General features: G+C 39.8%; 1 protein-coding gene and 1 long non-coding RNA gene across 3 annotated transcripts; one reads left to right on the top strand and one right to left on the bottom strand.

Annotated features, from left to right (window-relative positions):
* Positions 1-1,859: 1,859 nt before the first annotated feature.
* GADD45A (growth arrest and DNA damage inducible alpha) lies at positions 1,860-5,846 on the bottom strand. The gene is made up of 4 exons (XM_026665999.2): positions 5,451-5,846; positions 4,654-4,755; positions 3,626-3,845; positions 1,860-2,561 (listed from the first exon to the last, which is right to left on the bottom strand). Exons 1-4 carry the CDS (start codon positions 5,492-5,494, stop codon positions 2,448-2,450), a joined length of 480 nt encoding a protein of 159 aa, XP_026521784.1. The 5' UTR covers positions 5,495-5,846; the 3' UTR covers positions 1,860-2,447.
* A 286-nt stretch (positions 5,847-6,132) lies between these two features.
* On the top strand, positions 6,133-19,556 carry LOC148131235 (uncharacterized). 2 transcript variants are annotated; one of them, XR_015748605.1, is made up of 4 exons: positions 6,133-6,260; positions 9,946-10,047; positions 11,664-11,849; positions 19,117-19,556. It is a non-coding gene; the product is annotated as an uncharacterized LOC148131235 (long non-coding RNA). The 2 variants fall into 2 exon arrangements; XR_015748604.1 differs by lacking the exon at positions 9,946-10,047.
* Positions 19,557-19,774: the final 218 nt, after the last annotated feature.

Below are 19,774 nucleotides of genomic sequence, written 5' to 3'. Positions count from 1 at the left end.
GGCTGAGACTTAAAATTGCCAGCAGAGCAGCTATTTGAGGTTTCAAGGGACAGTGTCATATTTCAAATAATAGTATGCTTTTCATTTCTTATTAACACTTTGTTATTTGCTTCATATTTGGTGTTTTTAATTTCTTGCTCTCTAAGAAAGCTGATTAGCTGATGCCACTCATCACTGAGGTGTGATATGCTTTTATTTCCCATTTTCTATTTTTCCTGTAATGTGGATTATCTTCTGGACTTGTTAGAAATGCTTTGTGTTTACTGAATAATTATGTTACAAATGACGCCCAGCATCCCAAGCTAATTCACAATTATCTTCCTTTTACCCACTTCAGGAGTTTATGCAGCTTAGCTTTTTTGTATGGTGTAGCAATGGGACCTGGGCTAGACAAATAATTAAGCAATTTATGAGTGAGAATCCCTATTCTTATAGCTTGAAAATAGAATGAAACAATTCAGCTGCTTCTGGATGCCTCAAGGTTTCTTTACCTAGGACTCAAACTCCTGCATTTCCTGCTGTGGCATAGTTGTTCTTAGAAATTGAGGTCAACACATTTTCAAAATATTAGAATGGAAGAGGCTACTGGTGCTGGGTCCTGGTCCTGGTCCTAAAACACAACATGGCCTCACTATTGTTTATGTATGAAGCACATTCCATTATGAAGAATTCTACAAAGAAGAGACTAATGCATTTTCTTACAAGTGGCATATATTGGTTAGTTGATGCAACCATTAGGCAGTCTCTGGTCTATTAAAGTAACAGATTATGGAATACTGTTCATTATAAATTGCTAATGGGAGCACGTTCGACCTATCACAAGCTGTCTTATCGGATACATAATAGAACAGGTATGCCTAACCCAATGTATTTATTGCTGTGAATTGCTTTAATGAGATTTGTTCTGTTTTCAATGAGCCAATTTTATATAGTGGTTAAGGCACCAGGCTAGAAACCAGGAGATTGTGAGTTCTTCTCCTACCTTGGCATGAAATCTAGCTAGATGACTTTAGGTCAACCATTCTCTTGAGTCCAACCCACCTCACAAGGTTGTTGTTGTGGAGAATATAGGAGAAACCAGTACTGGGTATGTTTGCCACGTTGGGTTACTTATAAAGGTAGGGTAATAATAAATAAATGCCCAATTATATAAAATATACTTCAAGGGTCTTTAAAGAGTAACAGCAAGTCAATCTAGAGGCATTTCAAATCCGTCCACACTGAGCACTTCACTTTCAATACTTTGTAATGAGACAAAGAAGGCATTTGCAGAATGTGAGGGATTTTTTGTTTCAATTACTATTCTTCAGCTGTTTTTCTAGACCCTTAACTAGGGCAGAGCATTTGCTGTCATACATCTTTCCTCTTATGATGATTCATTTGCTTTTTTACCCAGATATTCAGGGCAAAAGTGTCATTTATCATTCCTTGAGAGAGTACATGTTTGACTAGCAAGCATGTGGGTGAGGAGTAGCATAGCTACTGTTATTTTCAGGTGTGTAAGTTATGCTAACACCTTTGCAGAACCACAAAACTTCCTTTAATTTTTATTTTTGTTAAGTTTTCCTGTGTTACCTGCTCCATCTTTTGAACGCAAACAGCAAAACCTTGTAATTCACCTTTTGCCTATTTTTGTTAGTATGGGGGGAAAACCTCTGTTCTATTTTATAAGAAGCGTTTATTATAAATCATAGCATATTCTCACGTTCACAGATTTTATGCTGTTACAACAAAACTTCTAAAATATTGTGCAAAAAATTAAAAGCTAGGGCCTTCTCTGAATGCAGGAATTGTTTCACCAACATTAATGCTTTGTGTTGCCTCTAGTCTAAAATGCAAAAAAACCAACCATTTCCTGGTGTTTTTTAAATGTTTTATTTCAGTGAACACAGTCCAATTTCAAACATTAAAAGGCAGCAGTTCAACCATTTTAATACAAGTGGTGCACAAAATCCCTAGCATAAATAGATCTTTCACTGGTCTCGCAAAATAATTTAATATTTCTTAGAAGAAAAACTGAAGAAATGGGCATGTTGAAACCAAAGAGAATAGTTGCTAGAGTAAACAAACCCTTTTTGGTCTCAAAAGTGAAAGGTATTTAAAACAGAACCTAGGAGTTTCCTTTCTGACAATGCCAACTAAGCCCACTTGGTGGCTTTTGACAGGAACTCTGCCACACTTGATTTCACAACCGTCTTAACTTCCTCTGGGGAGTTCCTATTGCTTCTTCAACAAGGCTTCTGCTTTAAGTCCATCATTGGCCAACCGTACTGTCAAACATCCTTCAGTTTCACACAATGTGCAGTTCAACCTCAGCCCACTGACTTGACCTCAATTACTGTAATCCTTATGTCAGGCTGGGAAATTACTTCCTGAGCAAATAACTAAAGTATCTTGAAACTTCAGTGCAATTTTTCTCTATTCAGTTCAGTTTTATTTGCCTGCAGTCACCGTTCAGGCAGATTAATAACGGGGACCCACTGATCCATGTAGCGGCTTTCACGGCAAAAGCAGATCAGCTGACTTAGGGCTGGATCCTTCCATTGAGAAGCATGTGGATTCTGCAAGAGAAAATGAGACAGACAATGTTCACTGTCAGCACAAAGTAAAATGCTGCTGACAATAAACGGAGCTATATATAAAAGACACAAAATGCTCTAGATAAAACTGCAATGCAACATTTATTACTGGAGGAAAGTTCAGTTTAATTATACTTTCAACTGATTTGTATAAAAACAGCTGCTTTAGTAATTTGGGGGGAAATTTAAAATTTTGTTTAAAATATCCAAGAGTTCACCCTAATAGAGTTCTCTTCCCACCCCCCATAAACTAGCAAAAGAGGCAAAAGAGTTCTTTAATATAAAAAGTACATTAAAAAACAACTGTTAGTAGTATGGTATGGATAAAAAAATAAGTGTTCAATATTTTATTCACAGGTTAAGCATTATGCACATACTTTGCAATTACAAAAAAAATTATTTGCCTGTGCATGAACAGCCAAGTAACTGTATGAAGTATATTTACAGTTCATGTCAAATAATGGGTTGACCTACAGAAATATTGACTGAATTCCCTTATTGTAACTTGGATGTAAAAACAATATTAAATATTATATACCATCTACTTCTTAAAGTATGACTTCTGAAGTTATGAATAATTTAGCAGTCCCCCAAATTATATCAAGGCCACAAACAAATTACTGCTAAGTAACAGTGACCAGTCTTTTAATCACAGCCAAATGAATGATCTAATAATGACCTCTGGGCTAATTAGTAATGAGGAAAGACAAATATAGTCAGGGAGTTACTGTAGGAAGGTGACTCATGGGGTTGTACAATCCTGTTGTCAACAGGATGAAACATGTTTGTACAGGTCTTTGCTTTCAAATGCTCAATAAGCAAAGAAAAGGGTTGTGATACAATTTGTGCAGAGGAAAAGGCTAATTAAAACAAAGGCCATGCAAATTCTCACTTGGAACCAGATGCAGAAAGGTGAGAATGCTGGAAATTCAGGCTTTTACTTTGGCTACAATTATAATTAAGTGGCAGACCATGAATAAACAACAGAAATTATCCTATCCCAATAGGTTTTATCTCCCACCACCCTTAAGAAAAACAAAACTTACTGTTACTAGCACACAGTGCAAGTCTGCAGGCTGTTCAAGCCCTCCACCTGCCCCCAAAAGCAGAAGCTCTGCAAGGCGGCTTGGATTGTTCACTCGAAGTATATTAATGTCATTTTCACAACAAAAAGCTTGAATCAGAGTGAAGTGAATTTGTAAAGCAACATCCTGGTTGTCTTCCTCATCTGCTGCCAATAGGCAAAGCACCACATTATCTGGATCCCTGCAGGGGTAAAACAATACAGATTGCATTATTCACAGCCTGACAAACAATACTAGGTGTATTTTATAAGGAGGAACTGAGACAAAACAGGAACTGAAGTCACGGAGCATATTACAAACATGGGAAATAATTCTGTCTGGGTATAAGCAGAAGCTGAGATATTGTCTTATATGGAGTTGTACGTCAGATGACAGGAACTGGATTTGTTAAGTGCTCAGCATCCACAATTCCAGCTTAGAGTGAAAAAAGGGCTTTTAAAAAAAGCAAAATCTGGTGACATTTTAGCATCAAAGCCAAGGGCACATAAGCAAAACCCCTGGTCAGCAGTTTCCATTTGCTTAACTGTCACTTGGCTCTTAGAACTGTTGCACTGTGGGCAAATAGGGGAGAGAAATAAAATAACTGCAAATGCAGAGCTTAATATGATCAATGCATTTGCGTTTTGCAAGAAACTGAGGATTTTTTTTTCTTTCTGACTATAATGCATCACCCCATTCCTAAGAGGTCTGTAAGGGGCGTGCATAAGTGCACCATCGTGCCCACCGTCCCTGTCCTATTGTCCCTATTTCCTGTATTCTTACTCATGTTTATACTTATACCTATTATCTTGTAAGTGATTGACAAATCCAATAAATAAAAAAATGTTCAGGAGCTTTGCTTCCGACAGATCATCCCCGCCCTGACGTTTCCTGAGGTAGATCAATCAACCCGTCGACACCAAAGTGCAGTAGCACCATGAAGAAAACCAGGGAGTAGTTGTGGCTCCCAGTCAAGACTGTCAGGCACCAGCACCTCCATCTCCACTTACACATTGAGTAGTTTGGCAGCCTCATACACCCCGACGGTGATGCTTCTTTGAGTCAGGGCTTTGCTCAGGACTTCTTCCAGGGCATCCCCCACCTTCTCCATGCTGGCAGCCGAAGGAGAGAGGGGAAAAACAAAACAAAAAGTTTCACAACTCAAACTCCAGCCAAAATGTCATCGAAGATCACCATAATCATACACGTAAGGGGGCCCTTTCTCTCCAGCCCCTCACCCCGCAGCCTCCTATATGCTGCGCGACTCAACATGCAGCCGCTGAACAGAAAAGTCCCCTCAAGTGGAACCGACCAGCTCCTAAAGCACCGGGGGGGGGAGAGATCCCGGGAGGGGGGATCATTTCTGCCTATGGGAGCGAGCACGGTCTAAGCTTGTTCGCCTTATTCCTGTGTCCTGTCAGAAAAGGCCACGCCGCCCTCTTCACACACGAACGGCCAAAAAAAACGCTGCCTCCCCTCGTTTCTATTTCCCACACAGGCGCAAATCTCCCTTTCCCCGCAACGGCCTCTTCCCAGATCGCCTTCAAGCGTCCGCACCGCGCCTGACCGGCGCCCGTCCCCTCCCCTCCCCTGCCCAGCTGTGAGGTGGCAGCCGCGGTCGCCGGCCGGCGGAGTGACGGGAGCGGGGAGATCTCCGCTGCAGCTTCCGCGCTGCTTTCCACCCACCCCCCACCCCCGCCGCCCCGATTTCCCACCGTGCAACTGAATGCCTTCTTGCAGGCGACCAGCCGTCCCTTTCGGGACGGTCAAACGGCGCCCGCTCCTCCTCCTCCTCCTCATCCCGTACCTTCCAAAAGCCTGATGCTCCCCAGCCAGGTCTTCCAGGGTCATGTTGCAGCTGCAAGTCCCAGCAGAGAGAGACGGGAAGAGGTCGCGGGGATCGGGCGTTCTGCCCCGTTCCTCCTCCTCCTCCTCCTCCTCTCGCCTTCTAGACGTCCTGGAGGGTGCCTCTTTCTCCGACTGCTTTCCCGCAAACCGGCGGACCTGTCTCTCTCCAAGCAAGCCAATCCTCGGCGGCGGCGGCAGCGGCGGCCGCTCTCCTTGTACTTGTGTGCCGCACGGCTCTTTGCACTTTTGCCCGAGTCTCCTTCGCCCGACGCCGTTTGCAGCCGGTGCGCCGCTCTCGATCTTAGTGCTCGCAGCGCCGGCCGGCCTCGGCTGCTCTCCACTGCCCAGCTGGAATGAGAGACAAAGGATCCCTTGGGCCGGAGTTATCCTGCCAACCCCGAGCCAACCGTCTGGCGTCTCATTTGCATACCGCCGCTTTATTGGGCCATGCAAATAAGACGGTAGCGCGTGCCCCTCCGCTTTGACCCCCCCCCCGCTCCCCCTTCCCACCCGCCCGCGATTTCCAGTCGAGAGAAAGGCAGAGCGCTGTCAGTAACTTTCTCTGCCTTCGCTTAATGCTGATTGGGCGTTGCGGTTGCGAGGGGCGGCGCTTGGTGTGGGAGAGCGGCGGGCGGCTGGTTCCCCCTCCTCCTTTCCGCCTGTCTGCTTCAGCTGTTTTTCCTGTTGGTGCGCATTCCCCCCTCCCCGCTTTGTTTTGAAAGGTGGAGGAGGCGGGGAGGGGGGAGCGATCGAAGGGGAGGGATTGACGGTAAGCTTCTCTTTGCAACCAGATGTTCTGCAGATCATCGTTTACAATAAATAATTGGTAGTAAGCAAGCAAGCTATCAATGTCAGAGGGGAAGCCGATCTCCCTTGGGGGTGGGTGATGCTGCTGGGCTATCTGCCTAATGGTGGAATCCCTCGGGCACTAGGCGAAACAGCTGGCAACAACAGCTGGCTGCTTTTGCTTGGACTCGGGAACTAACCAGGATTGGACTTGGTTAATGCCGGGGATGGAAGTCAAAAAGTTCTGGAAGGCAGAGAGGCAGGGGTCTCCTGGTATAGGACCGGGTTTGTGGAAACACCAGGTGCAAAGCAGAACTCAACCTGAGTGTTTTTACTTAGTGGCTTAAGACCTACCCAACCACAAACTAGCCAACCATGTTTTGGTCTCGTGGGTTGTGCCAACTCCAGCCCTTGCGGTTTACCTGTGATTCATTGGGCTGTGTGAACCTGGGCTGTTGAGTGAGCTCAGGCTCCCTTGTTCAGTTGTCATGTTCAAACACACCCACTGAATTAAAGATGCCACTTCTTGTTGCGGTTTATTTTGTTTATTGTTGCCCTGGCTATTCAGCTCCTAAAGACATCATGGATTAGATAGCACACATGCCAAGGTTATTAAAGCCAGTGACCAAAACAAAAACAACATTAATATAATCTTAGGTCAGAACAAAAACATTGCACATAATAAAGTTAATAAAGGCCAATTGCAGTATCCTAGACTACATAATTAAATATCTAGTCTTATGGCAAATACAGTAGCACGCCAGGTTCCAGCTGAGAAAAAAAGCAAAATTTGTGGCAACCGAGTAAATGATTCTCAGTCTTTGGCAACTAGTAAAAAAATGGCTTTAATTGTTTTGCCAGTCACTGCTTGTTTACCTTTTTGGCAATACCAAACCCTGAAAATAGCTCATATCCTGGAGAGAGACCAAATGATGTCAACATGCTCATAATGGTATTCCACTATTGCAGCCTAGGATTGTCAGATCTTAGAAAGGAAAGCAGTCCGGTTGGAGCCAGATAAAGCCTCAGCCAAGCTAATAAAATAGCTTGCCAGATTTGCACTCTGATTGTCATTAGACCATTTGCATATCTCAAGGCTGTGTTAGAAACACTACTAGGAATCAGACCTTAGGAAACCTGATTGGATTTTTTCATAAGGCCAGTGCTATAAGGCCAGTGTATAAGGCCAGTGCTGCTGATTCTGCAATCTTTTAATGGCAGCCAGAATGAAGTTTCTCCACGTCTTTAAACTGATGTGGCATTTCTGTGCCTCTGAGACCTTCTGGAAGCTTAGAAGACAACTATTTAATATCTGAAGCAACTTGCTTCATAGTCTACCTATAGGCTAGCTGTGAATCTTAAACCCGTTGAAGAAAACTATTATTTTAATTTGGGGGAGTTAATGATCTGTTCTGTCCTTGACCCAGGCATGCCTCAAAAGAATCCCTTTTGGGCAAGGACATTAGACATTATCTGGAGGCGTGCCTGGATCAGTGGCAGAATAGTGTAGTGCTTTGCCATGGATTACCCAATTTTTTATAGTTACAGTGGCTGTGCTTGTGTGATGTGTCAGTTTCACAGTTAAATAATTCTTGCTGGATCCTTACTAATTGCCTATGGTTTTATCTATACTGAACCAGAAAGTCACCCACATTTTAGACTAGCATGTTCAAACTCAATAATATATGTTATTGTTTCCTTATTATATTTTTCCCTCACTCTTTCAAGAGACTAAAGCTACTGAGTCCCCAATCAAACTAACAACCACTTTTTAAAATTTCAAATATCTTTATTTATATAAATAAGTCACCTTTATGACTCTGGCAAGTTGAATCCAAGGACAAGAGTTCTGAAGAGAAAGTGTGGGTCCAATCATGCCATATTAATTGGGTTTTTGTTTTATGCATGTGCATTCCTCATGTATGAGAACAGTATCAAGCAATGACTTGTAGGTGTAAAAGTTTGTCATCCAGAGCTATGTACTGCAGTCTCAATTTTTAAATTACTTCCAATATAATAACTAAGTGTGGCCTTGTGAACTCAATCAATGCATACTTTCAGTTGTTGGATGTTGGTTGTTTTTGCGTACATGACACCAAGTTATAATTTGCGTCACCATAATTTTTTGTGCGAGCTATGATTTCCAAAGCAGAGTAGCTAAGTTCACATAACCCACCAACCAAAAGCCAATAAATTACATTCACATCCTTGTTTGTTGCTGGTTTGGTATAGTATGTCCACTCTGTTGTTGCATGCATCAGATTTCAGCAGGGACTCTGAAAATGTGTTACGCAACTCCAAAAATTCCCAGTGAAGGCCAAGCTTCTTAGGATTTCTGGAAACTGCAGTTTCATCACACTTTTAGTGCATCACTAAAGGGAAAGCTGGTTGACAGTAGTTAAATAATGTCACTCACATCATACAAATAAGAACACTATCAGGGTCTAAACATAGGATAAGTGGATCTAATGATTATCTGGCTGTAATTAGCAATTTCTGTTTAGGCCAGAGTACCTTATCCTGTGAAACAAATATTGATATTTTTGACATATTTGGGGGGGTATCATATAGAATGGAAAGGAGAATAACTACTTTTGAAGCAGAATAGAAAGCCAGCGTACTGTTAATTTAGTATAAATTGTGTACTGAATGTGTTATTCAGTTACATGGAAGTTAATTAGTATAGATAACAGTTGTCTAGAGTCACAGTGTAGAGCTGAACAAAGAAAAACAATTATGACAACCCATCACTTCTGGACTGGAGAAAGGAAGGAAATGGTCTGTGTCAAATAAATGTCGGCTAGGAGCTGGTGGAGATCTGCTGTATGAATGTACATCAACCAAATAGCTTGCAAATTAATTGAGATTTTTCATCTGCTTTTATGAGACAAGGACAGAATTACATATTTTAGGTTTCATAACAAAAAAGCATATTCTTTGCAAATTTATTGGTTTAGATCAATGGCAGAGAGAAGTTTATTTCATAATCCAAAACAACAATGAAGAAGCCCCCATTCAGAGAATAACCTATAAAGAACATGTTTCTGGGCTTCCTGTTTCTTTATAACTAACCTTGTTTTGAAAAAAAAAAAAGAATTCTGCATGGGCAAACAAAGTGAATTCTGCAGTGTATGTTTTGAGATCTCTCTCTCTCTCTCTCTCTCTCTCTCTCTCTCCCTCTCTCTCTCTTTTCCCTCCCTCCCTCCCTTTCTCTCCCTTTCCCTCCCCCTCCCCCCAATACTACATCCATGCAGTATTTCCCAATATTAGGTACAACCATCATGTGCACAGCTAAAACAAAGGTTGGAAGGTGGGATGATTTCATTTTTTAGCACTTTTCTCACAGAATTTGGGGGATAAATTTTAATTGCCTTGCATTACCTTTTGTACTTTTTGTGGTATTTTATGGTATTGTGAGCTGCCCAGAGTTGCTGTATTGGTGAAATGGGTGACATAACAATTTAATAAATGAGTAAAAATTGCAATCAATTGAGGTTGTGAAAATTGTGCAAGGCAAAAGAGTAGCACCCCTTTTGCTGCGGTTATTTCCCTCATACGAGTGGGAATCCTCATGTAATAAGAGGCTTGGAGCTACCTCTGGTGGGATATCTGACTGGGGAATAAACAAAGTCAAAATGGCGAATAATCAAAGTCCCTCCGCTTTGAAGGCATACACATACAAAAGGAGCAAGGCTTGGTTTGCACAGCTATGACTGCCACATGGATTTTAATGGACGCTACCTCCATACCTAGTTACTTCTCACAGCTTGGTCTGTATCTCAAATATAGTCTATATGATTCCCTCTGCATGGTACATCTACCATAGTTGTCCCTGTATGAAGTCAAAGGGAGTGCAAACTTATGGGAATCCTTGGCTCTCCAACTCTGGTAACTTCTGATGGGTAAAGAACAAAAGTTCTGGGTTGCTATATATGCAAAAGCATATCAGGTGCTAGGTTGGCTATTGCCTATCAAACATTGTTTACCAGATTTTCAAAGGAAAGTTAATAGGAGACCGCTTACTGCAAAACAAATCAATCTGAAGCATAAATGTATTTCTAACAATATTGCTAGGTCATATGTAAGATAATTAATATGCAAGAACTATGGCTGCAGGCTGCAGCCCTGGGCTTATAGCAGACCCATTATATGCTTTCAATATTCGATGTATGTTCACTGATTCCAAAAGATGTAAGATCCTTCCTAGAAGGTGTTAGGACTTAAAGCAAACTCTTCTCCCATTCCATTTTTCCCTCCATGTCAACATTCAACAGGAAAAAAATCATCGCTTATGCTCACATCTTCTGGAGTATTTTGATTTCTTTCTTGGATGTACCAGCAGGCATATCTTGAGAATTTCTTGAATGTCTTAAAAAGCTATATCTCGTTCGAGCCTGTCTGTTTTTTGTCAAAATTGTACGTGTTCAATCATTTAAGTGTGTTCCCAAATATAATCTAAATTACATAAACTACTCCCAAATATAATCTAAACTTGCCTTCAGAAATTGTGAATGCTCCGACACTGGAAGTTTTTAACAAGCAACTGGGCAACCATTTGTCTGAAATGGTATAGGATTTCCTGCCTGAGCAGAGGATTGGACTGGAAGACCTCCCGAGGTCCCTTCCAACTCTTATTCTGTCTGTTCTGTGTATCTGTTACATATTCACATCTTTACACTCCATAGCCAGATAGACTTCTTCAAAAGTATGACTCATACATTCAGTGGAACTTTCTCCACTAGACAGCTCTGCCCAGAACTTCAAATGAAGACTGTAACCTTACACAAGTTTATTCACAAGTAAATCCTGTACAATGAAATTTACTTCTAAGTAAACATATACAGTTTTGTCTGAATTATTACAGAAATCTGATGCATCAATTTCACTTTTTTTAAAAAAAATGTGCTTCTGTATATTTATCTAGTGAAATACCCTGTTTCTCCAACAATATGGCCTCCCCCAATAGGAAGTCCCAGCATGTTTTATAGGCATGAAATGAAATTAAGACCCTCCCCCCAAATTAAGGCCTATATTAAAACATGCAAAATGGGGGAATGGTGGGGGGCTTGCCGTTAGGAAGTACTTTTGTTGCACACCTGGATATGGTGCTGCCTGCGTTGACCCCAATACGAAGTGCCCCACCAACGCCGAGGTCAACATCCAAGCTGTTGCCACCCGCCCGCCTGTAGATGCAAGGGGGAATTGTCACCCCGAAAAGACGACCTAGCCATTTTTCGGGCTCAAAAAAAAATAAGACCCGGCCTTATTATATGAGAAACACGGTAGGAGCATCATCCATATGATTCAGCATTTGAAGAAATGTGTTCTAATGAAATCTATTCCTTTCCTTTTGGACCTCATCTGGTGTCTCCATTGTATTTTCCAGTTTTATAATTGCATTGGCAGATACCAAATGTTCTGCTTCTTCTAAGAATCCTGGTTAAAGAGAAGCAAGGAAAGAGAGCATATGAAAATTCAGAACAAGTTTGAGAACAGAAGAATATTGGTGATTGTTAAAGCTGAGAGCTATTGCAGTGGGGGCCCATGTGACTATATTAAAACCTCATTAAAGGTATGGATTAAAAAGAATATAGTAATCAAACAGCCCTATCTTTAAAAAGGAGTAGGTAATATGCTCCTAAAAATTAATGAGGAATTATGATTGAATTATATATAGAGGTTTTTTCTTAAAAATAGAGAAAAACAGATATTGGAATATAAGAATAGTTAGTAGATTCAGTTTTTGTTTTTGTTGTCAAAACTTTATAACACAAATAAGTTGTATGGTACAATTTCAGGGATTTTTAAACTTGGAGGAATTTTATCATTTTTAAAAATTCTATAGAAGTTTAATATTAAAGGACAAACTAGAAACCATGTAAGCAAACAAATTACAATATAAGGCTACTTCCATCTTTTAATGCCCCTTTATTTCTCAATTTAGAAAATGCTGTATGGTATTGGACTACTTCTGACTACTATTTAATTTTCAAATTAGAGATAGCAGGGAGCAATCCTGCATAACCCATCAATGAATGTGACAAATTTGTGCAAATATGCTTTGGTTGGTAGTTGATTTTCTAGGGTATGTTTAGACTTGATTTCACTGAAGGAACATTATCAATTATTTTTTAAAAAAATCAGATTTCAGATGGCAGTGATCGCAAGATATATTTTGTCTAGTATTTCAAGTGCATGTGTATAATGACCAGAATTTTTAATTTGTCTGAACCAGCATTTAAACCAAGAGTGGGCAAATGCTGATACATAGCTACATAGAAGGGGCCCCTGGGATTTCAGATGGACTAACCCTGAACTCTATTCATTGCCTTTTGGGGGATATGTTCCCTGAAAAGTTGATATTAAATACTTTTTGAGAGGATACCATCTCCAATATGGAATTTCTTTCTAAGCGTCAACAGCCATATTTTTCAATACTTAAAAGAATGCTTTACTAAAAGTGGACCCATTTATAGATAACTAGCTGGAATCCTTTCTTTCACAAGTATTGTATTTACCTGAAGGAGCTACAACCCTCAGTTACAAACTTAATATCCCCAGAAGAAGAAGAAAATAGATAAAATATATTCATTTGTTTTCGTTACTGTAGTCTCAGCTAAGATTAAGAGACTTAAAGGAATAATTTTTATGCTCCTCCGAAAACAGTGTTCTCGTGCACTGTACCTTAATGTGTCTGGTTTTATGTCCATCTTGGGCCCAGTCCTCAACCATTATTGCAAGTCTAGGTTCCCACGTGAAATGCTGGAGCTCCATAGAGCTTCGGAAAAGTGTTCTTCCATTGGTAGAAACCTCCTCCCTTAAGAGTTTTTGTTATGATGGCATCTTAGTATTTTATCATTCTTTGTTCCATTCAGTTATGAGCAGAAGGTTGGTGTCATGGCAATTTCCCCCTATTACAACAACTTCAGTGACTTTGTGTAACTAACCAAACAAGTAAATAGATCACATGGGTAGTATTGTTTGTTACAGCCTTCCATTCATCAGCTGGACAAGAACACCACATAGTGCATGTAGAGTTTCCCCGTTTTTGTGGACAGCAGTATTGAAGATGCTTACAGGCTTATTTCCAAATTGCTGCAGTCTACTGCTTTGTCTGTAGGCTCACATCTTTGGATGTACAAGAAGGAATATGGCATGAAAACTCCTTTTTATGAGAGTTACCAAAGACAGATTCATTCCTGGGGGGAAAAAATCACTCAGAAAATGTTGCCAGCAGATTTCCTACATCTGAATAATTTTTGTATGAGCCTTTGGATATGTCAAAGGGTTTTAAGTACCGGTATATGGGTGCTTCCAGAGAGAAGAATTCTAATATTACCTATCAAAAGATGCTGTACCATGCAGCAGTTCCATCTTTCTTCTTTTAGTGGTGAGAATAAAGAAGGGAAAAGTTGAGAAAACATAAAAAGGAAAGACTTTGTTTCTTGATTTCCTGCTCCTTCTGTAAGCTATAATTATTGAGAGGCCCATCCATGCTCACTTCAAGGCTTTCCTTATTGAAACAAGGATAAACACCAACGTTACAAAAAGAAGTAAGATGATAGAGAGACAAGACAGATCTCTTTGCTAAGTTTTCCCAACTCTAAGTGTGCCCTGGCCAACTGATCCCAAATTCCAATAATTTACTCTTTGGTAAGTCTAGCAGAACTGGGTCTGCAAAACTCCAGATGATCACCAGGTAGGAATTATTTTTTTAAGAATCTCCTGATCCTGGTTGACCAGATTATTTTTGCAGCCCAAATTTGAGAGACCTACTTTTGAGAATGGCTCAGATGTCTTTTAGCACCACTTTGGGTGGATTTTTTTTTTTTACGCAGTCACATCCTGAATTTCTAGTATTCTCGTAAATTGATGTAAAGGCTCAGGCGAAAGCTATGATGAGAAACTTTGTACTTGTGTTGCAACAGGAAGGGAGAAGCCATAGAGCTGTTGATGTCACCAAGGCTGTCTTGAAAAGCAAGGTCCATTTTCGCACATTGAAAAAAGGCTGCTGGAGATATAGACAGAGCAATATTAGCCACTTGCAAATCTGGATTCGTGCAGTTTTTCAATGAAGGGGAAAATAGATTACATTTCAGTCCAGTTTTTAGATCTCCAAGAGCTTAACCTTAAAAGTGTGCGAAGGCACACAACTAGTCCTTGACTTACAACAGTTTGTTTAGTGACCGTTCAAAGTTACAATGGCGCTGAAAAAAGTGACTTATGACCCTTTTTCACAGTTATGACCTTTGTAGCAGCCCCATGGTCATGTGATCAAAATTCAGATGCTTGGCGACCGGTTCATACTTATGACCGTTGCTGTGTCCCAGGGTCATGTGATTTCCCCCTTTGCAACTTTTTGACAAGCAAAATCAATGGGGAAGCCAGATCCCCTTGACAGACATGTTACTAACTTATCAACTGCAGTGATTCACTTAACAACTATGGCAGGAAAGATCATAAAATTGGGCAAAACTCATTTAACAAGTGTCTCATTTAACAACAGCTGTCTCATTTAACAACTGTTGGGCTCAATTGTGGTTGTAAGTTGAGGACTACCTGCATTTTGCTTAAGTTCACACATTCCGAATCCATTGTGCTGTGGCTTGGTTTGCTTTGGAGTGTTGTGTGATGCAAACATTGTGGTTGGAAACCAGCCTTTGTATCCTAAAGAAGGGATTGGCAATTAAACAGCCTGAGTGCCATCCTGTGCCTTTCCATTTTCAGGATCCTCAGAGTTCACTCTGACTTTGAATGGCAAAAACCATCTGCACAGTTCTTTTGTAAGTTTAGGTGGCAAAGAAATTAAAATTGTGGTGGAAGCTTTAAAATGCATAATTGTATCAGAGTTTGAAATATGTATATAAAGACTTTCTTAAGTTTCTCACATAAATTTACCAAATATGTGATGTTGCCCTATTCAATTGTGTCTGTCTGCCTCAGAGGTGATATTCAGCAGGTTCTGACCAGTTCTGGAGAACCAGTAGCGGAAATTTTGAGTAGTTCGGAGAACTGGCAAATACCATCCCTGACTGGCCCCACCCCCATCTATTCTCTGCCTCCCAAGTCCCTGCTGATCGGCTGGGTCTTCATTTGTTGCCCTGCACAGGAGAACGGAGCTGGAAAGCAGGTTAGTAGGGTGGGGATGAAATGGAGATTTTTGTGTAACCTTCCCCGAGGAGTGGGGAGAAAATGGAGATTTTACAGTATCCTTCCCCTGCTACAGCCACCAAGCCACACCTACCAAGCCACGCCCACATAACTGGTATTAAGAAAATTTGAATCCCACCATTGGTTTGTCTGCTCCAAAAGTTCAAGGCAGCCCCAAAGGTTGCCAGCCTCTAACTTAGCACAATGTGTGAACTTAGCACAATGTGTGAATTGTGTAAATCATGGCTTGAACCCAGTCTTTAAATGTTATGTGCAGTTTTCTTAGGAGGAATAGATTTGTTATCTTTGTGGGTTTTTTCTTAACCCCTTATCCCTTCACCAACTGAAGTAAGTGTGAACATATGACAACTAAACCAAGCAAACCCCAAAACATTTGCAAAGAGCCCTTTTCTACCGATAGATTTAGCTCTGGATATTGACTCAACTGGCATTCCAGGTAGATCCAGCTTATGATATACATTGCATCAGGATACAAAGTTCTCTATAAATTCCACAATATGAGTCAGCGTTTTCTATTATCGGTGAACGTCCAAGGAAGAAAGGACATTGAGAGCAGATTTTTCTCCTGAAGGGTGAAGTAACTTATTTCTGTCTCAGCAAAATAAAAGACAGAAATACAAGCTGCCAGTCATCAGCACAACACATATGCTGCATTTCTTGCTTTATTTGTACAGGACTACTGCAAAGAGTTTCATTTCTTTAAATATAAAATTGGCGCATGAAAAAAGGAAACTTAAATTACAAAACCAGGTAGTGGAAAGACAGTTCTATTATGTCACAGGTGTCAAATGTGCGGCATCATGTTGCCGTTGTGACATTTTGCGACATTTTCCCCCTTCGTGGAGCTGGGGTGGGTGTGGCCTGTGCGCGACACATCCAGCCCAGAAATCGCCAGTTTGACACCCCTGTAATTATGTGACAGACCCCAGAAGATAATGGCGAGGCATCGCGTGTGGTGAATTTCCTCTCTGTTTGCTTTGAGTTCAGGCCTGCAGGAAAGAAGCAGAAACTGGGATAAATCGCCGAGCCTTCCTGAGTTTTTACGTGGTTTTTTTTTTAATAGTAAGTAATAAAAACAGTATAAAAACTAATACAAACTAAAAATGAATAAAAATCTTTCTCTCGGAATATTTGGTTGGTGTAAGAAGGAAGAGGAATAAAGAAAAGAAAAGATTTATTTATAATGGCTTTCCTTTTTGAAGACCTGAGGGATGAATATGAGCAAACAAAAGCAGCCTGCAAAGATGGCATGGAAAAAGCTTTTCTATTTCTAGAAATGGCGCTGGTCAATTATCAACAGACAATGGAACAGATGGAAACGGAAGAAGAACAACAAGGAAGAGACGAAGACGCCATCTTCACTGAATCCCAAAACTTATCTAAGGAAGAAGGAAGGAAGAGAGCAAGGAAAATGAAGGACTTAAGATTTAAAAAAATATTTGAGAAAGAGAAAAATATGATGCAAAATAAATATAATGATAACAAACAAGAGAAAAAGGGAACACAACAGAGAAGGGATCCCAGCAAGGCAGAGGTTAGAAGAAGAAGGGGGGTAGGAAGATTTGGTGGGGGAAGAAAGAAAGGGGAAAGGCGGAGAAAAGCCTCAAAGCTTTAAAATTGGATGGGAGAAGAGGGATTTTTTTTAGAGACAAAGGATGAAATATAAATTTCTGTAAGAAAGATTCTGCTAAGGTACAGAAGATGGTATTGTAACATTTATATTTGAAATAGTAAATTAGAATGGTTTAAGATTTAATAAGAAATTAAAATGCTGAAGTTTAAAATTGAAATGTTGAAGTTTTTAATAATGATTGATTTAATAATGATTGATTTTTGAAATGTAATAAAATATCGAAGAAAAGGAGGATACAATGTATTTAAACATTTTTGGTGGATAGAATGTACCAAGCAGAACCAAATTGGGTATTTGTTATGTTGAATTTTAATTTTACTAACTTAGGGGAGGATAGAAAGGCATCATACTCTGATTAGTGATTTCAGGAGAAATTCTTTTTATTATAAGAAGAGATAGAGGGATAATGAATGGGCAAAAGATACAAATTTAATGATTTAATTAAGATGGATTAAATAAGATAGAATTGTGAAGAGTGATATGCGCTATTATTTTAGCCCATGCAAAGAGAGGTAACTGGGGCCAAGGTACTTTACTAAAAGATTTTTTTATGTTTGTTTGTGTTTGTTTGTGTTTTATGAGAATATTGGGGAAATTATTGTAGAAAGACGGAAAGATTTAATATGTAATGATTTGTTTGTTGTTGAAACTTTTAATAAAACTTGTTTTTTAAAAAAAATAAATAAAAAAAAATAAAAAAAAAATAAAAAAAAAATAAAGAATAAAAATAAAAATAGAAGGTGCAGAAAAGAAAAATAATAATATACTGGTAGCCCTCAACTTATGATCACAATTGGAACCAAAATTTTGGTTGCTAAGCAAAGCGATTGTTAAGTGAATCATGCCCAATTTTATAACCTTTTTGTCATGGTTGTTAAGCAAATCACTGCAGTTGTTAAAAGAATCACATAGTCATTAAGTGAATCTCGCCTTCCCCCGTTGCCTTTCCCTGATCGCCATTTGCAACTGGGAAGGTGGCAATCAGATGAACTGTTGTAAATACATGCCAGTTGCCAGCTGCCCAAATTTTGATCATGTGATTGTGGGAATCCTGTTATGGAAGGGAGATTTTATCCTGTGGAGTAGAAGTTGCCAAAACCTTTTTGATGCAAATAAATATACTGATTCAAAAGATTTTGAAGACTAATATACAATTGAAACCAGAAACTTTTCTTTTGGGATTAATGGATAAACGGCTAGAACCTTTTTTCTTATATATGGCAACTAGAGCGAGATTACTACTCACAATAGAGCAGGGATGTCAAACTCGATTTCATTGAGGGCCGCATCAGGGTTGTAAGAGTGACTGGCCCAAAGTTACCCTGTTGGCTTTCATGGCTAAGGTGGAACTTGAACTCACACAGTCTCTAGTTTTCTAGCCTGGTACCTTCTCCGCCAAACCAAACTGACTTTGAGATAATGATGATAATCTTCACATACTTTGTTATGCTCTTTCTTGTAGGGTTCTGAACACAAACCTTGGAGTATATTGCAAGTGAAAAATCCTCATCAAGTAACATTTTGAGACACAGCGCTTTCTCAGGTCTCCGTGTGATCTCCTTTCCCATTCTTCACCTCCCATCTTCCTTTTACTTTCCGCTGCAAAGTCTCGTGGGTTTGTAGTACTTCACTACATTCTTCCCTTTCATAGCTAAGAAACAACTGATGATAAAACTTTCTACCTATGGATGATTTAGAAGCTGGAGTAAAATCATGCTATCTCAGATAAACGGAAAGTCAGCAAAGCAATGCAAGTGCATTATTTTTAAAAAGTAAAAGGGGAAGTAGGAAGTTAAGAACAAAAAGTAATAATTAAAAAAATGTTTCACATGGACCTTGAATCAGGGGTATTGGTTTTCTAAAGGCAAGAACTGTACCAACTATGCTGTTTCCACAATTCTGTTAAAGGTGAGTCACAACACCCTTCAAAATAAATGGAATTTTTAAAAGAGCATTTTGCTGTGTCTAATATGGTTGGCATTGATGCCTTTACCTTTGTATGTATTACTTTAACTTTGTATGTACAAACACATAGGAACACCTATCCAGGAAGACAACTGACAGTCACTTTTCTAGATGATACTGGTGGTGGGCCCAGCACAAAGAGGAGGACATATCCGCCCATGGTTCATTCAGAATATTTCACATCTTTTTCTAAAGCGTCCCAACCAGGACAGGATTCTCTAAAAACAATTTAGAGTCCAACCAAGATGTGCACAGAACAGGAGCAGCTTAAACATGGAAATGCCAAGAATCCTCTTTCAGGAGAATATGAAGGTTAAAGAAAGTAGGGGTTTCTGGTTTCCTTTGACAAGATACACAGAATCATCAAGCATTATTGTTCTGAGCAAACTGTAAACTAATCCAAGCACATGAGTTGGTAAAGCTAATCACAGAGAAAGAACTTACTTTTTTTTTTAATGTTGGCATCAAATTTAAATTCTTGTTTGCGTAATAAAGTTTGCAGCAAATGAAGTCCTGTGGATTCCCAGTATAAGTCACCATCTCTAGCTGCTTCCCATCAACCCTATTAGTTTCCTTGTCTTCAGAATTCACTTTTTGTAGCCCGAGCAGCTCTTACAAACTTGCTCCTTGTATGTGATTATTTTATGTCCTGGTTACAAGATGCACCTCTGGATTCTTATATAAAAAAAATCAAGATAATAGTATTTTTGTAATTTGAACAGATAGCG

The sequence above is a fragment of the Notechis scutatus genome, chromosome 3 (genome assembly GCF_049901735.1).
Source record: "Notechis scutatus isolate UNSWTSFEM ecotype Mainland chromosome 3, rNotScu1.2, whole genome shotgun sequence".
Lineage (NCBI taxonomy): Eukaryota > Metazoa > Chordata > Lepidosauria > Squamata > Elapidae > Notechis > Notechis scutatus.
Note: the sequence above shows the minus strand (reverse complement) of the source record. Positions and strands in the feature narration are given on the sequence as shown.